Source organism: Otolemur garnettii, unplaced genomic scaffold, assembly GCF_000181295.1.
Source record: "Otolemur garnettii isolate 467f Iridium unplaced genomic scaffold, OtoGar3 scaffold00041, whole genome shotgun sequence".
Classification (NCBI taxonomy): domain Eukaryota; kingdom Metazoa; phylum Chordata; class Mammalia; order Primates; family Galagidae; genus Otolemur; species Otolemur garnettii.
In genome coordinates this window covers 11,358,275-11,378,404 of record NW_003852436.1, presented here as the reverse complement: position 1 = coordinate 11,378,404, position 20,130 = coordinate 11,358,275, and the positions used below count along the sequence as shown (strand labels likewise).

The 20,130-nt window shown below is 38.4% G+C and overlaps 1 protein-coding gene across 1 annotated transcript in view; it reads right to left on the bottom strand.

Moving 5' to 3' along the window:
* FAM160A1 (family with sequence similarity 160 member A1) overlaps window positions 1-20,130 on the bottom strand; it is a 241,812-nt gene that overhangs the window by 77,663 nt on the left and 144,019 nt on the right. The window contains exon 3 of the mRNA XM_003790218.3: window positions 17,498-17,723. Coding sequence (XP_003790266.1) covers window positions 17,498-17,602 — 105 coding nt within the window. The 5' untranslated portion in view covers window positions 17,603-17,723. The remainder of the gene's footprint in view (window positions 1-17,497; window positions 17,724-20,130) is intronic.

Sequence of the window (20,130 nt, the reverse complement as noted above, 5' to 3'; positions counted from 1 at the left end):
TTTTTTTTGGTTCTAAACTCTTGACCTCAAACAATCTGCCTGCCTCGACCTCCCAGAGTGCTAGGATTACAGGCATGATCCACCACACCCAGCCTTATCCTAAAATTTAAAAATGAAAAGTTTGAATGCTGCATTTCTTTCAGCTAAAAAAATTCGGATGTAACCAATTATAAAATAAATCTCTAAAGTTTGGAGTAATGGAAAAGTTTTGGGAACAGTAGTGATGATTGTGTATATTGTTAATGCCACTGAATTATAGACTTAAAAATGATTAAGACAGCCTATTTTGTCATGCAAATGTTACTATTAACAATTAATAACAAAGAATAAATAAATCCTTAAATAGCTTGTGTTTGTCTCCCTTACTACTTATGGCATTTGAATGTTTCCCATCTCTCTCTGCCCCTAAATACTTACTTCTACTTTGGGACTTGGAAATTAAAATAATTTTATATCTCAACTGTCATTTAACTTTAAGACATGGAATTTCTACAATAATAGCCACTTTACTCATTTTAAGTTTTACACATATAAAAATTTTTAAACATCCAAACACTGATAAATGACTTTGTCTTTGTTCCTTTTTGCCTTTCTGAATTGCATGAAATATGTGTGTCTTTTGCAGTACTTTACTAGTCCAGTTCTATGATGTGCTGTTACATGTTCTGTACAAGTATTATTTAGGTCACAGACTTTTTGCAAGTCATTAAGGAAGCTGGCAAATGTACATTGCTATGTCAGCATGTATGAGCAATGACAGAAATTATTTGTCAGGAGAAGGTCTATGTTTCTCCCCTGTCAGACACAGGACAAAAAAAAAAAGAACTTTGTAGACCAGACAAGTATATCCTTACAGAATGAATAGAGTCCCAAAGAATTTCAATCTCTATCAAGTGCTACATCACAAAGGGAAAAAAATCACCCCAACATCCTTGAGTTGACATTTTTAATGAGGAAAACCTTTGGTTAGCAAGAAGGGACATGGCTCACTGACGGTGGCCACAGTGAAGTCATCTACATACCCTCTTCCCTTTTGCTGCAGAAGGTGTGCCTGACTCCAACGTGTGCTCACTATCATATAACCTCCACCACGCCCTCCAGAATTTCTGGCAGATGTGACAACCCACTGTCAGAAGAAACACGAGGACCTGCCCTTCTTTTGGCCTTTGTTTTTCTCTGGACCCTGACAACATTTCACAGACTGCAACCACAGTACAACACAGGTCCAAAAAGTACCTCCACTTCAATAGTGTACATTCTCCAGTCCCAAGAGTCCCTAACTTCAAGGTTCTACATTCTAATTTGAAGAACAAATTAGGTACACACTTTATTGGTTCTAATTTCAAAGTTCACATATTGAGTTTACTTATGAGAGCTATCTGTACAGCTAGGCCCTGGGGTACAATTATACTTTTCATGTGTACTCAAACTCTCCAAACTATCTAAAACTGGGACTGTGTCTTATGCATTGATAGTGGCATGGCAAATCAGCTCCACATTTCTGGAAAACAATCTATCAATCTGTAACAGAAGCTATAAAATTGTTCCTGCCCTTTGACTCATTAATCTGACTTTTGGGGAAATTCTCCAAGGCAATAACCCTAAAACATTTGTTAAAAAGTGTTCATACCAATGATAATTTCCGATAATGAAAGATAAAAATCTTATTGACCCAAACAATCAAGAATAACAGAATTATAATCAAAATATGCTATATTACCATACAATATTATCAAAAATAAACACTGAGTGAATTATATCATTACACATAAATGTATGCACGAAATAATTTAAGTGAAAAAACAAATATACTGACAAATTATAGTTTTAAAAAATTATGACAAATTATGTCTCTCAAGAAATATAAATGAGATTTTAAGGTTATGTAGTTCCTTTTTCCTGTAAGTTGATGTAATTTTATAATACAAATAAAAATAAAGGTAGACAAAGTAATTTTGTACTAATGTCTAAAAAAAGGACCAAAACACTAAGTGAAAAAAAATTAATAATTGGGAATCTCCTAATCTGCAGAAATTCCTAAGCAATATATGTTTATAAATATGCATGTATATTTAATAACATGTACACGTACTTATTACATATACACAGTATGTATAAATGTATATGTGTAATGTATGGCAAAACTCTTCACATGATTACAAGTTACATTTTTCTCATTGATCTTCAAATGAGGTTATGATATGTTATAGTATATTATTATATTACTTACTCCAATGAATTGCTTTGCAAAGGAAAGGAGGGTTTTATGCTATGAAAAACCCTAAAAAGAGAACTGAGATTTGTACATAGATTGCAAACCACGAAGCACTTTACCCTTTTTATGGTTGTTCCTTTATACTACATTCTGAGTTAATGAACAGAGGCACATTAGACACATAAAGCCCCGTTCACTCATTCCCAGCCCTGGCCAGAGGTTTTACTGCATGGAAGATGGGTGTGTTACAACCAAGGCTTGTGAGTCATGGAATACACCACACTCAGGAAAGTGCTGATTATGCTGTTATTGCCACATGTCTTTAACCTCTCTCCTTAGGTTTCAGGACCCTCCCATCTACCTCCTTCCTTCTTCCTTCCAGGCAGACACACCCAAGACCTGTTTTACAAGGGCCTCCACAGGCCCACCCTTGAGACTTGTTCCTGCCCTGGCAGGGACTGCGTAAGAAGCTCCTTGGCTACAGCACAACTTGCACTGAAATGCCAAAGAAGTTCTATTCAGATGTCCCAGGTTTGCCATCCAAATGGTTCCATGGCTCTTTCCATTTCTGTAAAATGATTTCTGATGTGGCCCAGACTTTTTCTTATTTTTTTCCACTTGTTCCTTCTTCTTACACCACTGCCATCAAACTCACTGCCTGAGCCCCTGATTTCTGCATGCTGAAACTTACCAACTCTGGGCTATGATGCCATGATGCCAAGCTGCTCACAGTGGCTTCCCCAGGCCTGGCCTATCCCTGTGATTACCTATTATCTTATATTCTCACCCTTCCTCAAATTGCCCAATTAATGGGATGGGAGGGGTCCAAATAGGAAAGAGAATGAAAGCAAGTAAAATATACTTTGTAAACATTTCCATTACAAAAAAGTTCAATTTTTTTAGGCATAAAATATCATGTAATAAATCAATTAACACCTGATAAAGCCTATACTCATTAAGTAAACTAGTTGAGATCAGAAATAGCCAATTAAATGTTTTTCTGATCATAATCAGGCATTTGTTGATCTACAAATTTTACAAATACAGGCCGGTAGGTATACATGCAAAATATGAACCTGAATCACATGTAGATCTGCATGTAAATTATCACAATTCTAAAAAGAGACATACAAAAATTAACAGTATGAACAACCGTGTTCAAACAATCATAAAATCAAGATAGTTAAATTTAACCTAATTTCAAAGCCACTTGACCTATATATATGAGGATTACTGGCGCTAAATAAGATTAAGAAATAGCACACTTCTTTCATTAAGTAATATCAGACACTCCTGTCCTTATCCCAAATGATGGCCCCTATCTATCAATGATAATCGGCCTGAATTTCAAATAGTCACAAATTCTAAATAGGAAGCGCAAATGCTTTCAAAATGAAAGATATACATAAATCCCATAATTGCACCTCAAGGTAATAAATGATTACTCTCATGATAAGCCTAAGTGTGTGTTAAGAGATTACCTTCAGTCCCACTTAATACTGTTCTATGTCTTATGTACAAGAATTTATCAATAGGTGGTTACTTACGCTACTTTGGTTAGAATCTAGTTATTTCAAGAAAATCACATGGGTAAAACCCGTATTTCCAAATCTTTTGGAATGCTAATTTAAAATGGCATTGTGGAAAAATCAAGTTACTAAGCAACATTTTCCATCACATAGAAGGGCAGGATTGAGCTGCCTTAAGCCAAATTCCACTTAATGTACCAAATAACTACACAAATGTTAAGTTTCCATCCAGTCCTTGTATGTTACTTAACAGCTGTGTCTTTCAATTTGAGGTATTCTTTGCACATCTATCTCCACAGGGAGACCTTTACCAAGTCATTCATTTTTATCTTAACAGCTTTATAATACATGTGCACTCGCACCAGTTATTTAATATCAGCTCTAGCCCTGAGCTCCAGAGACTTGTCTAAATCTGGGATGAAACAAGATAAAGCAGGAGCTATGGAAAGGACTTAAGAGTAATGATCTACATAACAATATTCCAAAGAACACTAATTTCAACCACTAGTTTCAAATGTTTCACCAAGCACACAGTAGGAAAACTGCTAACATTTCAACATGCTTAACCATGTTAGAGTCTAACAGAAGCGTAAAGTTAATGCCTCAGCTCTCTTAAGAAGCACAGCACTTATTTAGTTTACTGTCTACTGACAAGTTTAGGGCTGCTTGTAAAACCAGGAAGAGAGATACAATTTTTTTTTTCTTTTTTTGAGACAGAGTCTACTCTGTCGCCCAGGCTAGTGTGCAGTGGTGTCATAGCTCACAGCAACCTCAAACTCTTGGGCTCAAGTGAGCCTCTTGTCTCAGCCTCCCATGTAGCTGGGACTATAGGCACCCACCACTATGCCAGCAATTTTTTTTGGTTTTTTTAGAGCCAGGGTCTCACTCTTGGTCAGGCTGGTCTTGAATTCCTGAGCTCAAGCAATCCATCTGCCTTGGCCTCCCAGAGTGCTGGGATTACAGGCGTGAGCCATAGCACCCAACTAATACAAATTTTTAAAATTAATCAGTGTTTTCTAATACCTCCAAATTTTTCATCTCTCGAAGTCTTATCTGAATTTGTCTCTGTCATTAAGTCCATTACAAGGTGCAGACCAAAAGCGTGAAGATGAACAGAGCAAGGGAATGAGATTCAAGAACAGTACGCCTGTCAAAGCCAGATACATCGTTCTTTTATATAGTCGGGCTACTCAGAGCTCCACACAAGATACTATACCTAAAGTATAGGATCTATTTTTCATTACTGTGGGAGGACATGTGACTCAACCAATCTAGATGGTTCTGTTTTTTCCCATTTCCACCTCCTCCAAGATAAAAAGGTTACTAACCCATTGTCTATTTCTCATCCATCACCATTACCCTCTTAGAGCTCCAACATTTTCTTAGTCTAAAAAATTATAAAACAGTTTATTTTTGGAGGCCATGAGTGGTAAGCAGCAGCTCTGGGTTATTAACAACTAACTAGAAGCAAATATAGGAATTTACATTTTTAACTGATTTGTTTTTCTCACTTTTTCTTTAAGAGACAGCCTCACTCTGTTACCCAGGCTAGAGTGCAGTGGCGCAATCATTACTCACTGTGAATTTAAACTGCTAAGTGATCCTCCCGCCTCAGCCTCCCGAGTAGCTGGACCATAGGTGAATGACAGTAGGCCATGCTAATTAATTTTTTATGTTTTTTAGAGATGGGGGTCCCTATGTTGCCCAGGTTGGTCTCAAACACTTAGCCTCAAGAGATCCTCCTACCTCTGCCTCACAAAAGCACTAGGATTACAAACATGAGCTACCACACCCAGTTAGTTCAATTAATTTTTTTTAAATCTTCTATTTTATTTTTTTTAAAACCTTCTCCTTTGTTCTCCTGGCTCTAAGAGCATACACCTTTTAGGATTTAATGCTTAAAAGGAACAGATAAGAGAATGAACACAGCAAGGTCTGTGCTGCTTCACAAAGTAGAACTGTGCCATTAAAAATGACTTTAGTAGTAGGGGACTTTAGTTCACATAGCAGTGGACAAACACTTTTTACTATTTTTATCCTCTCTTCCATTCAGAAAAAGCAAAGACACAAAGGCAAAAGATAAAAACAACAGTCTACTAGATAATAAACTCTTCTTAAAGACAACTACAAAAATTAAACAGGTAGAGAAATTCTTCCAAATCACTGAATGCAAATACAAATAACTTACTGATAGCAAATCATACAATGTTTTAAAGTCAGTGTTCGTTCAAAGCTGCTTCCTCAATTGCCTAGGTCTTCTCAAGTTGTATTTCATATTGCCTTCCTTTCAGTTCAACAGTTTATTGACCATCTACAACAGGCTACACTCTTTTGGGAACTGGGGATACAGATAAATTATAAATGCCGCTGATCTTGAAGAGCCTGATATGAAGTTGGGAGGTAGACACTATGCAATTTTAATAAAAGGCAGTTGATCTAGGCACAGTAGCACAGGCCTATAGTCCCAGCTACTTAGGAAGGATCCAGTGTGAGGATCGCTGGAGTTTAGGAGTCTGAGGCTGATATATAGTGATCACACCTGTGCATAGCCACCACCTTCCAGCCTGAGCAACATAGCAAAACCCTGCCTCCAAAAAAGTAATATTAATAACTAAATAAAGAGGTGCTTGGTGTACCAGTGAAAAAACACTCAGGGTGATACTGAAACATGGAGTTAGAGCATGAAAGAAGGCAGGGAAGGTTTCCTAGAGGAAAAGCTGACCCATACAAGGCTTTTAGAAAGAGAGGCATTTAACCAGTGGGAGGAATACTTCAAGTCTGAAAGAAGAATGGGGACCTCCAGCCCAGAGGCATAAAACAATCCAGAGGGACACTGCCTAAGGATGAGGCAACTTGGCATGTTTGGAGACTAAATGAGAGGCAGGAAGTAACAGAAGCCAGGACATAAAAAATGCTATGTGAAATCCTGGACTGCAGCTGGCCAGATGCCACAGAAAGGTCCAACTACAGGAATGACCTAGACAAATTTGGGTTTTAGATTCACTGCTCTGGCACCTTCAGGAGCAAGACAGCATCTGAGAAAGCAAGAGAAGTACAGGCCAGGGACTGCTTCCTAAATAGGATTCTTTAGCATTACTATTAGGAATGCAACTCTTCTCAAATGTCTACCCTAGAACTATTCTGGGGATGCCCTGAGATCACTGAATCCAGCAAACACTTGGGAAACTCAAGTGCACCACTGGGCCACTTAAGTTCTCTCCCCTGGCAACATCCACAAGTCAGTAACTGATTGGATGATGGTTGGTTATACAACTAACTACCCCTGATAGACTAAAAGGTATAAGTGGACAAGTAGATATTCTTCTTTATCTGTGTTTGCATTTTAACTACCATTTTGGAATAGAGGCTACTAATAAATGCTGGAAAAGAATCTGTCAAATACATGTTAATTATGTTGAATTTGTACTTGACTATCCTAACAAAGAATTGAGGATACCATAGGTTTTCTTGTCTTCGTTTTTCCTAAAATATAAAAAAGCATTGTACCAGAAAAGTAACAGGACGCTACACTAAATAAAATGTGGCCAGCCATCTACACCTTTTCTTACCAGCCTTAGAGGTTTTCTTAGGTTGCCTCGAGGGAACCAAGGGCCTGCAGTGACAGTAGTCACTGGAGTTTATGTCAAACTCATTTCTCAACCTTCTACAACCTCATCCACCCTCAGCCTCAACAACTCACAGCAGAGAGCTAATGTATGAAACTCCAAAACAATAAATGAACAGCACTCATCCTACCAACCGAAGGTCCCATTCTTTCCCTCACATTTGGCCCCACTACTCAGTCTTACCCTGATATTTTTTCCCTCCCTCTCCTTTTCTTCACCACACCAAAAAGCCAAATTGGGAGCCTTTGCTCCCAATATCCCCTCTCTAAAATGTTCTCTACCTCTCTGTCATCAAAATCTTTTTCCGACTCCCACCTAGATCCCGCGACCCAGGCAGCCCACAGCCAGCCACTCTGCCCTCCGGCTCCCCATCTGGCTCCTGCCACCTGTGGCCACAGCCAGTGACTCCCACCCAGCTCCTGCAACCTGGGGCCTGGAGCCAGCAAATCTGCCCTTCAGCTCCCCGCCAAGCTCCTGAGATTCACTGCCTGAGGCTGGTGACTCTGCCCTTCAGTCCCGTGCCTGGCTCCTGAAACTTGTGGCCCACCACCAGTGACTCCTGCCTAGATTCTGTAACCACTGAGAGGCCGCCTGCCCAGGTCAGTGACTCCACCCTCCAGCTTACCACCTGGCTCCTATGGCCAGAGGCTGGGGATCAGTAGCTCTGCCCTCCAGTTCCCGCCCTGCTTCTGCGGCATGAGGCTGGGGTCAGGGGCTCCTGTGACCCTTGCAGCTGGTAGCAACGCCCTCCAGCTCCCAGCCAGTTCCTGCTACCTACACAGCAGTACCCCAGACTGCTGGAACCACCCCCAACAGTGGCAGTGCAGCCTCTGACAGTAGTGGAGGCTCCACAGTCCCTCCTACTGGGGTCAAATTGAGCTGCCAGTGGACTCCACCCTGCCTAGATGTTGAAGACCTTTTGAACTCTCCCATCTGATGAATGTTTGTGTTGACCAGGATAATTGGTTTGGAACTCGTGACCTGGGCTGATCACCAAGGGACCCACCAAGGTTATACACTGGTTGTGTTGTTGTGGGAGTGTGGGATTCTCCCCTTCCACTTGTCAACTGTGGGAGGGGGTGAGGTATCTTAGTTGTTTATATATCTCCACAACTGAGATTTCAGCCCAAAACCACTGATTCACTAGGAAAGGACAGAGACTAGCCAAATACAGGTCATCGCCACGTAGCCCCACCACATCAAGCAGGTCCCCAGAGTTTCAGGATGTAGTTCTGAATGGGACCTTTATAAAGATCTAAGGGAAAAGCTACAATCACTAGTTCTAGTTCTTTGGTAAAGGGCTGGTTAATTACAACTCCAGGAGCCCTCAATTCAATTTCACCTTGTCAGCTTCTCTAGCCAAAGGGTGAAAAATGGTCATGGGGCGGAATCAATGGAAAAATTCTGGCAACATGAATAATCAGAGTAGGTCAACTCCCCCAAGAAATGACAAAGGAGACACAACAAAAGATCCATTCATAAACAAATGGCTAAGATGTCCGAAATTGAATTCAGAATTTGGATTGCAAATAAGATTAACAGAATGGAGGCAAAGATGGAATTAGAAATTCAAGGAGCAATTCAAAAGTTGTCTCAAGAATTCAATGAATTCAAAGACAAAATCACCAAAGATTTTGACACATTGAGGCAAGAACTGGCAGCCCTCAAAGATCTGAGAAATACAGTAGAATCCCTCAGTAACAGAACAGAGCAGCCAGAAGAAAGGATCTTGGACACTAAAGACAAAGCTTTTGAACACTCCCAAATGCTCAAAGAGGAAGAGAAGAGGAGAGCACAAAAGGATCCCTGAGAGAATTGTGGGACCACTCCAAAACAGCAAACATTCACCTCATAGGAATCCCTGAAGGAGAAGAGGATGGTCTGAAAGGCACACATACTCTACTCCAAGAGATGATTCAGGAGAACTTCCCAAGAATGGCAAGAGATGCTGAAATTCGGATAACAGTTTCAGAACCCCAGCATGACTCAACCCAGATAAAGCATCTTCTAGACACATTGTAATTAATTCCACCAAAGTTAATATGAAGGAGAGAATCCTGCAAGCAGCCAGACATAAGAAAATCATAACCTAATCATAACCTACAAGGGGAAGAACATTAGAATGACTATGACTTTATCTTTCTGCTAAAACTTTCCAAGCCAAAAGAGGATGTCTTCAACCTTCAATCTCCTAAAACAAAACAACTTTCAGCCCAAGATCCTGTATCCTCAATAAAATTGACCTTCATTTATGACAAAGAAGTTAAATACTTTAATTACAAACAAATGTTGAAGAAATTTGCCAATACCAAACCAGCTCTTCAGGATATCCTCAGACCCAGCTTCCATAATGACCAGCACAATGTTCTACCACCAAAGTAAACTCACTCTGAAATTCTTGACGAAAACCCAATTTCCACAGTGGTGAAAAAATTCAAAATGTCCACTGGACTTTCAAAAAACTTCACACCCAAAATACTACCAGGCTTATCAATACTCTCAATTAATGTGAACAGCTTAAACTGTCCTCTTAAGAGGCACAGGTTGGCTGACTGGATAAAAAAAAACTCAGGCCAGACATCTGCTACATACAAGAATCTCATCTTACCTTAAAGGATAAATATAGACTCAGGATGAAGGGATGGACATCTGTAATCCAGGCAAATAGAAATCAGAAAAAAGCAGGGGTGGCAATTTTATTTGCAGATACACTAGGCTTTAAACCAACAAAAGTAAGGTAACACAAGGATGGTCACTTCATACTTGTTAAGGGAAACACTCAACATGATGAGATGTCAATTATTAACATTAATGCACCCAAGCAGAATGCTCCTCAATTTATAAAGGAGACCCTAACAGACATGAGGAATTTAATATCTTCTAGCACCATGATAGTTGGAGATTTTAACACCCCTTTGGCAGTGTTGGATAGATCCTCCAAGAAGAAACCAAGCAAAGAAATTTTGGACTTAAATTTCACCATGTAACAATTGAATTTAATAGACAGCTACATAACATTTTATCCTAACAAAATGAATACACATTCTTCTCATTGGCCCATGGAACATCCTCCAAAATTGATCATATCTTAGGTCACAAGTCTAATCTCAGCAAATTTAAAAGTATAGAAATTATTCCGTGTATTTTCTTGGATCATCACGTAATAAAAGCTGAACTCATCAATAACAGGTATCTGCATAAGCATACAAAGACACGGAAACTAAAAACTTTATGCTGAATGATAGCTGGATCACAGATGAGATTAAGAAAGAAACTGTCAAATTTTTGGAACAAAACAATAATGAAGACACAAATTATCAGAACCTGTGGGATATTGCAAAGGCAGTCCTCAGAGGGAAATTTATAGCATTGCAAGTCTCCCTCAAGAGAATGGAAAGAGAGGAAGTCAGTAACTTAATGGGACATCTTAAGCAACTGTAAAAGGAAGAACATTCCAACCCCAAACCCAGCAGAAGAAAAGAAATAACTAAAATTAGAGACAAATTAAATGAAATCAAAAACAAAAGAATTATTCAAGAGATCAATGAATCAAATAGTTGGTGTTTTGAAAAACTCAACAAAACACCACACTGTACCCCATGATTGCATTGATGTACACAGCTATGATTTAAAAAAAAGAAAAGAAAAACTCAACAAAATTGATAAACCTTTAGCCAACCTAACCAAAAATAGAAAACTGAAGTCCATAATGTCATCATTCAGAAATGACAACGGCAAAATAACAACAGACACCTCAGAAATTAAAAAAATCCTTAATGAATACTACAAAAACTTTATTCTCAGAAACATGAAAATCTGGAACACACTGACCAATACTTAGAATCATGCCAACTTCCTAAACTTAATCATAAAGAACTGGAAATACTAAACAGACCTATATCAAGTACTGAAATAGAATCAACTATATAAAACTTCCCAAAAAAGAAGAGTCTGGGACCAGATGGCTTCACATCAGAATTCTACCAAATCTTTAAAGAGGAACTGGTATCTATATTACTTAACCGTTTCCAAAACATTGAAAAAAAAGGAATACTTCCTGACACATTCTATGAAGCAAATATCACCCCTGATCCCCAAACCAGGAAAAGACCCAACAAGAAAAAAAAAAATTATAGTTCAATATCTTTAAGGAACATACATGCAAAAATATTCAATAAGATCCTAGCAAACAGAATCCAGCAACACATCAAACAAATTATACACTATGACCAAGTGGATTTTATCCCAGGGTCTCAAGGTTGGTTCAATACATAAATCTATAGATATAATACACCACATAAACAAACTAAAAAACAAAAACCATATGATTCTCTCAATAGATGCAGAAAAAACTTTTCACAATATCCAGCATCCTTTCATGTTCAGAACACTTAAGAAAATGGGGGGACTTTTCTTAAACTAATAGAGGCCATCTACAACAAATCCACAGCCAATATCATATTGAATGGTATAAAACTGAAAACACTTCCACTCAGATCAGGAACCAGGAAAGGTTGCCCATTGTTTCCACCGCTTTTTAACATTATAATGGAAGTCTTAGCCATTGCCATCAGGCAAGAGAAGGTGATCAAGGGTATCCAAACAGGATCAAGGATCCAAACTTTCACTCTGCACAGATGACGTGACTGTGTATCTGGAAAACCCCAGGGACTCAACCACAAAACTCTTAGAAATGATCAAGGAATACAGTAACATCTCAGGATACAAAACCAGTACTCACAAATCAGTAGCTTTTATATATATCAATAACAGTCAAGCTGAAAAAAAAATAGTCAAGGACTCTATTCCCTTTACAGTTGTGCCAAAGAAGATGAAACATTTGGGAATTTACCTAATAAAGGATGTGAAATATCTCTATAAAGAGAATTATGAAACTCTGAGAAAAGAAATAGCTGGAAATGTTAACAAATGGAAAAACATACTATGCTCGTGGCTGGGAAGAATCAACATTGTAAAAATGTCCATACTACCCAAAGCAATGTACAATTTCAATGTAATCCCTGTTAAAGTACCACTGCCATGCTTTAAAGACTTCGAAAAAGTCTATAAAGACTATATTATACACCTATACTACATACCTATACTACAAACTATACTATACAACTATACCTTAAATCTATACTGATCACAACAGCATGGTATTGGCAAAAAATAGAGAGGTAGATGTATGGAACAGAATTGAGAACCAAGAGATGAACCCAGACACTTATCATCATTTGATCTTTGATAAGCCTATCAAAAATATAAATTGGGGGAAAGAATCCCTATTTAACAAATGGTGCTGGGAGAATTGGCTGGTGACTTGTACAAGACTGAAACTAGACCCACACCTTTCACCATTAAGAAACATTGACTCTCACTGGATAAAAGATTTAAACTTAAGACATGAAACTATAAAGATTCTTGGAGAGTGTAGGAGAAACAATGGAAGAAATTAGCCTGGGAGAATACTTTCTGAGGATGACCCCCGGGCAACTGAAGTAACACCAAAAATACATTACTGGGATCTCATAAAACTAAAAAGCTTCTGCACAGCTACAAACACAGTAAGTAAAGAAAGCAGACAGCCCTCAGAATGGGAGAGGATATTTGCAGGCTATGCTTCTGACAAAGGTTTAATAACCAGAATCCACAGAGAACTCAAACTTATTAATAAGAAAAGAACAAGTAATCCCATTTCTTTGTGGGTAAAGGACTTGAACAGAAGCTTCTCTGAAGAAGATAGGCACATGGCCTACAGATACATGAAAAAATGCTCATCATCTGTAATCATCAGAGACATGCAAATCAAAACCACTTTGAGATATCATCTAATTCCCGTAAGAGTGGCTCACATAACAAAATCCTAAAACTACAGATGTTGGTGTGGATGTGGAGAAAAGGGAATACTTCTGCACTGCTGGTGGGAGTGCAAGCTAATACCTCTCTTTTGGAAAGAAGTACGGAGAATACTCAGGGATCTAAAAGTAGACCTGCCATTTGATCCTGCAATTCCTCTACTAAGTGTATATCCAAAAGACCAAAAATCACTTGGCAACAAAGATATTTGCACCAGATTGTTCACTGCATCTCAATTCATAATAGCCAAGTCATGGAAGAAGCCCAAGTACCCATTGACCCATGAATGGATTAATAAATTGTGATATATGTAGACCATGGAATATTATGCAGCCTTAAAAAAAGATGGAGCCTTTGCCTCTTTTACGTTTACATGGATGGAACTGGAACATATCCTACTTAGTAAAGTATCTCAATAATGGAAGAAAAAATATCCAATGTACTATTATGAAACCAATTTACAATCACTCACACTTTCATATGAAGAATAGATCACAACTATGGCCCAAGAAGAAGGAGGCAGAGGATGGGAGGAGAGGGGGGAGATCAGATTGAGGGAGGGTGAATGGTGGGATCACACCTATGGTGCATAATGCAAGGGTACATGTCAGATCTATTAGTATAGAGTATAAATGTCTTAACACAATAACTAAGCACACAAAATGAGGGATATATACCATGTTTCCCTCAAAATAAGACACTATCTTATATTTATTTTTTATTAAGAAGACACACTAGGGCTAATTTTCAGGGGATGTCTTATTTTTATTAAGTATAATACAACAATCTACATTTATTCAAATACAGTTAAGTCATCTTCTTCTGGAACCTGATGGGGGAGTCAACCTTGTTGGTGGGGCTGGTGCTAGTGATGCGTGAACTCCTTTCCCCTAGCTGTTTGCGCATGCACAATAGGATGCCTGCAACGGCAGTTACCACAAGCGCACCTGCCCAAGTGTGAACAGCTGGGAGAAAGGAGCTGTAGCAGATAAAAGGTCTTCCATTATTCCTTACCGCTCTGCCCCAAAATGCAGATACAGCATAGCCACACCCATCACTAGGTCTTATTATTGGGGTAGGGCTTATATTTAACAAATGCATAGAAATCTTGCTAGGGCTTATTTTTTGGGTAGGTCTTATTTTCAGGGAAACACAGTATTAACCAGTGTGATGTAAGCATTCCTAATTCTATATGAAATAGCACATTGTACCCCATAAATGCATTCATGTATACATAATCTAAGTGTTTATCATTTAATAAAAAATAAATTTAAAAAGCCTTCTTTTTCCACAGGCAAGCTAGCACAACCTCACTTTCTCCTTTTTCCAGGCCATTTCTAGCCATAATCTCCCTTATCTTGATTACTTTGTAATTCACTTTGTAATAACGTATAATGCTTTGTCATCTATATGAGCTTATATAGTCTTTGAAAGCCCAGACTGAAGTTTATACATTCTTTCTTTTTTGGATATAGACTCTCACTCTGCCACTGTGGGCTGAGGGCCACAGTGTTGTCATAGCTCACAGGGACCTCAAACTCTTGGGATCAAGTGATCCATCCTCCTGCCTTAGCCTCCCTAGTAGATAGGACCTCAGACACCTGACACAATGCCCAGTTTTTCTATTTTTAGTAGATACAGGGGTCTCACTCTTGCTCAGGCTGGTCTCGAACTCCTGAGCTCAAGAAATCTACCCTCCTTGGCCTCCCAGAGTGCTAAGATTATAGGCATGAGTCACTGCACATCCAGCTTGGCGTATATATTCTTAAGTCTCATCTGTGACATCTATAGTGACATAGCTGAAATGTGGGCTCAGTAAATCTCAGCTGATTTAATTTCTTCAACCAGTGTTTTCATTCATAAAAGTAAGAGAAAGGCCCTCAAGAGCTTCTGTAGACAGGCTGAGGGCATTGTCCAGATTTATTCAATAGGAAAAGTCAGTCTGAAAAGTTAAAAGAAAAAAACCTGCCCAAAGTTAAAGAAATGATTGACCCAACAATAAAACCAAGAGTGTCCTCACTTTACAAAAGGAATGTTTAATGACAGAGCACCATTCCCTCTGACAAAGTTATCCCTACCATCAACTCAATCATTTTTCTGCATTAAAAGGACAATGTTATGTTTCTATACTATGCTTCAGATCACCCAAAACGTCTGATAATGCTGAAGTCATTTGTATTCATTACAGAAATGAATAATATGATTCAGGGACCAATACTCACTCTTGCAATAATGTGAAAGAATACTGACACGCTCCCGAATTAGGACATACTAACAGCACTCCTATTGCTTTGGAGAATGCTTGTCTAGGACAGAATCTGATAAGGCAGATGACTCACTTACATATAATCAAGAAGCTGATAATATATCATGTCTTTGGAAAGTAGTACAGAATACTAAATGGATCATACCACAGTTACCCCAGCAGAAATGATTATAATCAAAGCTATTATACACAAATAAATAAAGAAAATGGGGCCAACTGTCTTGGCACCTGTAGCACAGAGGCTAGGGCGCCAGCCACATACACTGGAGCTGGCAGGTTTGAATCCAGCTTGGGCCTGCCAAACAACAATAACTACAACCAAAAAATAGCAGGACGTTATGGCGGGTACCTGTAGTCCCAGCTACTAGGGACTTAATTGCTTAAGCCCAAGAGTTTGAGGTTGCTGTGAGCTGTGACACCATGGCACTCTACCCAGGGTGACATAGTGAGACTCTGTCTCAAAAAGAAAAAAGAAAGAAAATGGGGCCAAGAGCAAAGATTACATATTTGAATGATTAACTTTATCAGGTAAATGAAATGACTAGAGCTGAAAATGTTCTCAATTCAAGACAGCTGATTATGTACTGATAGTTTTTAAAAATGAGCACAAATAGTTAAATTGAAAACATACATGTGCTAATATACAAATGTTATATACATTATAAACACAAAATAGAAATTTTTAAAAGATAAAGATAGAAACAAGTCTTCTAAAATATTCTTCCCACACCCAGTGGATGACTGGGCTTATCCCCGAGAGTATCACCCCACATTAGTGCCACTGCTTTAAAATTTCTAATTATCTGGAAAAATCTTAAATTACTTTTTTCCCTTTACTTAAATAGATGTGTCCTTATTGTCCATAGCAAAAACTATAATAGTAGCAAAATTCTAATAGTAAAAAGTCACAGAATGAGAAATGCACAAAAAATCTTGGAAACTTTACACTGGATTGTGACAAGAAGCTATAAGGTATAAATGATCCAGAAGCAGAATTGATTTTGTTCATTTTTGATCTAAACTGTGTCCCCTATCATGCTGTGATTTACAGGCTCAGTGCTTTAACCCATTTGCTGCTTCCAGCCACAGGAAGGAACTGGGTAGTCATTACAGAACTGTCACATAAATAGCCACTTACCAGCTCACCTGGGGAATGCAACATTAGACACGTAGTAGAGAATGCCAATTTTGTTTATTTTACTACTTAGAAACTCCCTAAGGAAAGGGGCGGGCTGGTAAATTTATGAACATTCAACCTTTAATTATCCACACCAGCAGATTAGAGAAGACTTGCAGAAATCAAAATAACTTTTATAATCAGCTTTGTAATGAAAAAGACATATATTTAGACATAGTCGGGCATCTCCTTTTCTTAATTATATAAGGATTACCAGTGCAAGATGGCAGACCACAGAGGTCAAATACACGGGCTTTGAAGGCAAGGTATCAAGCCTGAAAACCAGCTTGGTAACTCCCTAGTTGTATTACCTTAAGCAAGTTATTTAACCTTGCTAATTTTCTATTACATCATTTGTAAAATGAGGCGGCTAATATAATACTAGCTACCTCACAGGTACGTGGAAAAGCTTAAATGATATAAGGTACTTGAAGTACTCAGTACATACTTGGTAAATGTTTAATAAATGTATATTTTAGTATTATTAGAGTTTAAGGACTGGATGAAAATCAGCAGGGAGAGAGAGAGAGAGAGGATGTAATTAACAGTCAAGTATATTGTAAAGTGATGTAAACGTCACGTTAAGGAATAACTGCTGTTCTTCTAAAAATATCTGAGGAGCGCACATGTTCTCTAACTGCTTTTGTGAAAACTCATGGTATTTTCAGGCATTTCTAGATACCTACTCTAGGAAAGCAAGAAGAGAAAGTTCTGGAAGGGCTTCCTCTCTAAGTTTCTAGAAACCTAGTTATGCTGATTCAGTGTGATGGAGGCCCCCCCTCCGGGCTACCAAGACCAGCAGAGAAAGGGGAATTCATACTTTACCTGTGCCCAGTGGTTTCTGAATACAATCATGCATGTTTCTGGATCAACGCCTTGCAGGCTCACAGCCTGCTGGAGTTTGCTTTCTGTCGAAACCGATGACATCATAAACCTTCACAAATCAATGCTTCTAAGTCATGTTTCATTAAAATTTGGTAAGCAGTCACTAATTTTCAACTGTCATATTAAAAATATAACTTCTTTATGTTTCATTGTCACCTTTCAAAACCTGTAATGACAACAACAAAAAATGGGCTTCGTTATGTTCATATATTAAATAGGAAACTATTAAATTTATTTATTTTTATTGACTGGTAACGAAACTATTAAATTTAAATCAAAACAAAAAAACATTGTTGAACTCTAATGTATAAAACTATCTGTAACAGACATTTGGCTGGCATTCACCCTTCTTTAGGATGACATCCCATTCTCTCCCTCCCCCCCGCCACCTTCCCTTCTCTCATTCCCTGCCCTCTAGTCTCTTCTTTCTTTCCTCCCCCCGACTCTCTTCCCTTTCTCTAATAAAAAATAAACCTATACTTTTATATGCTAAAAAAACAGACATTTATATTCAATCTGAAGGCTTTCCTATTTTCTTACACCTTGAAACTAAAAATATACAAAGTAATGATGCTACCCTAAGCTATATGCATAAATTAAACCGTTACTGAATTTCTTCTCTCTACAACCACAACCCCTCTGAAATTACTATTTAAAATTACTCATCTCATTTTTATAATCAAACAAAAAACTGCAATACCAATTTTATAGAGTTTAAAAACACCTAGTAACAGAAAAAACTTTTTTTTTTGAGACAGAGTATCACTTAGTTGCCCTGGGTTGAGTGCCATGGCATTATAGCTCACAGCAATCTCAAACTCTTAGGTTCAAGGGATCCTTTTGCTTCAGCCTCCCAAGTTGCTGGGACTACAAGCACCCACCACACCACCAGGCTAGTTTTAGACACAGGGTCTTGCTCTTGCTCATGCTCAGGCTGATCTTGAACATCTGAGCTCAGGCAATCCACCCACCTCAGCCTCCCAGAGTGCTAGGATTACAGGCATGAGCCACCATGCCCAGTCTAACAGGAAAACCTTAATAGCAATGAAAAAAAATGGCCTGATGGAAGTTGAGGAAATTATAAACCAGCACCCAGATTCCTGGATCTACTACGATTACATTTTTAATCAATGACTGTCAGAATGGAATTAAAAGCATTCTTAGTCATTCTTTAGCTATAAATTAAGGTTTCTACCTTTTCTGAAAAATAATAGAATTACAAATCAGAGATAGAAATGATCCATCAAAAACAAGACAGTGCTGACTAGGTGTGAGTAGAAGGCGGCATACTTACAAACGAAAGATGAATTGTGTGGGTAGAATGAGAAAGTCCTGACTACAACGGGGGGGGGGAGTACTGAGGTCAAAGAACATACACTGAAAATAATTCAGTCATGGTCACTAACTCTCCGACAAATGCAGTAGACGGCAGTATTACCTCACCAGTTTTATCAGCCCATAAAAGGACTGGGTGCAGTTCAAGATGTTATTTTTTTTTAGTAAAAAGATCAGAGAAAAGTAATCGCAATTATTAGAGTTATACAAAACCAAATCCATAATAAAAGTCTGCAGTCTTGTAGTACCAGAAGAAAAAAAGGGGGAGACCTATTTTCAACTAAGTAGTATGAACAGCATTACAAGGAGAACACTGATCAACAGTTCCTCTCTACAAACAGTAAAATGTGAAAAATGGGGCTTCCACTTATACTTGAGGATTAAGTTTTTTGAGTTTTTTGTTTTTTGGGGTTTTTTTGAGACAGAATCTCAAGCTGTCACCCTAAGTAAAGTGCCATGGCGTCACAGCTCACAGCAACCTCAAACTCTCAGGCTGAAGTGATTCTCTTGCCTCAGTCTCCCAAGTAGCTGGAACTACAGGCGCCTGCCACAATGCCTAGCTATTTTTGTTGTTGTTGTTGCAGTTGTCATTAGCAGGCCTGGGCCAGGTTCAAACTTGCCAGTGTACATGCCAGCGCCCTACCCACTGAGCTATGGGTGCCACCCAAGGATTAAGTTCTCTGTGGGGAGCAGGATTAAACACTGGGAAATAGTTAAGAAATACAAAAAACTAGTAATTCTGTCGGTGGGGAGGAGGGACTATTCAACATTAAAAGATCTTCACAAAGATTTTTAGGATATGAGAACAGAAAACTTGAAAGAATTAATAATTGTGAGCAAAGAAGCATTTTTTAAAGGAGAATATGAGGTTACAATATAAAGGAAGGACAGCCTATTATAAGAAAAACTACACAAATCACATACTTGAGGAAAAACAGCCTGTATATATCTTCTATAACCATACTTTATTATTAAAATTGAATTCCCAACCTAAAATCCCTAGTAATACAAATTTCATATTTTCTTTTCTTTTTTTTTTTCTATTTATTGTTGGGGATTCATTGAGTGTACAAGAAACCAGGTTTCACTGATTGCATCTGTTAGGTAAAGTCCCTCTTACAATTGCGTCTTGCTCCCAAAAGGTGTGGCATACACCAAGACCCACCCCCGCTCCCTCCTTCCCTCTCTCTGCTATTCCCTTCCCCACTCCTCCCTCCTTCTTCCTCTCTCTACTCACC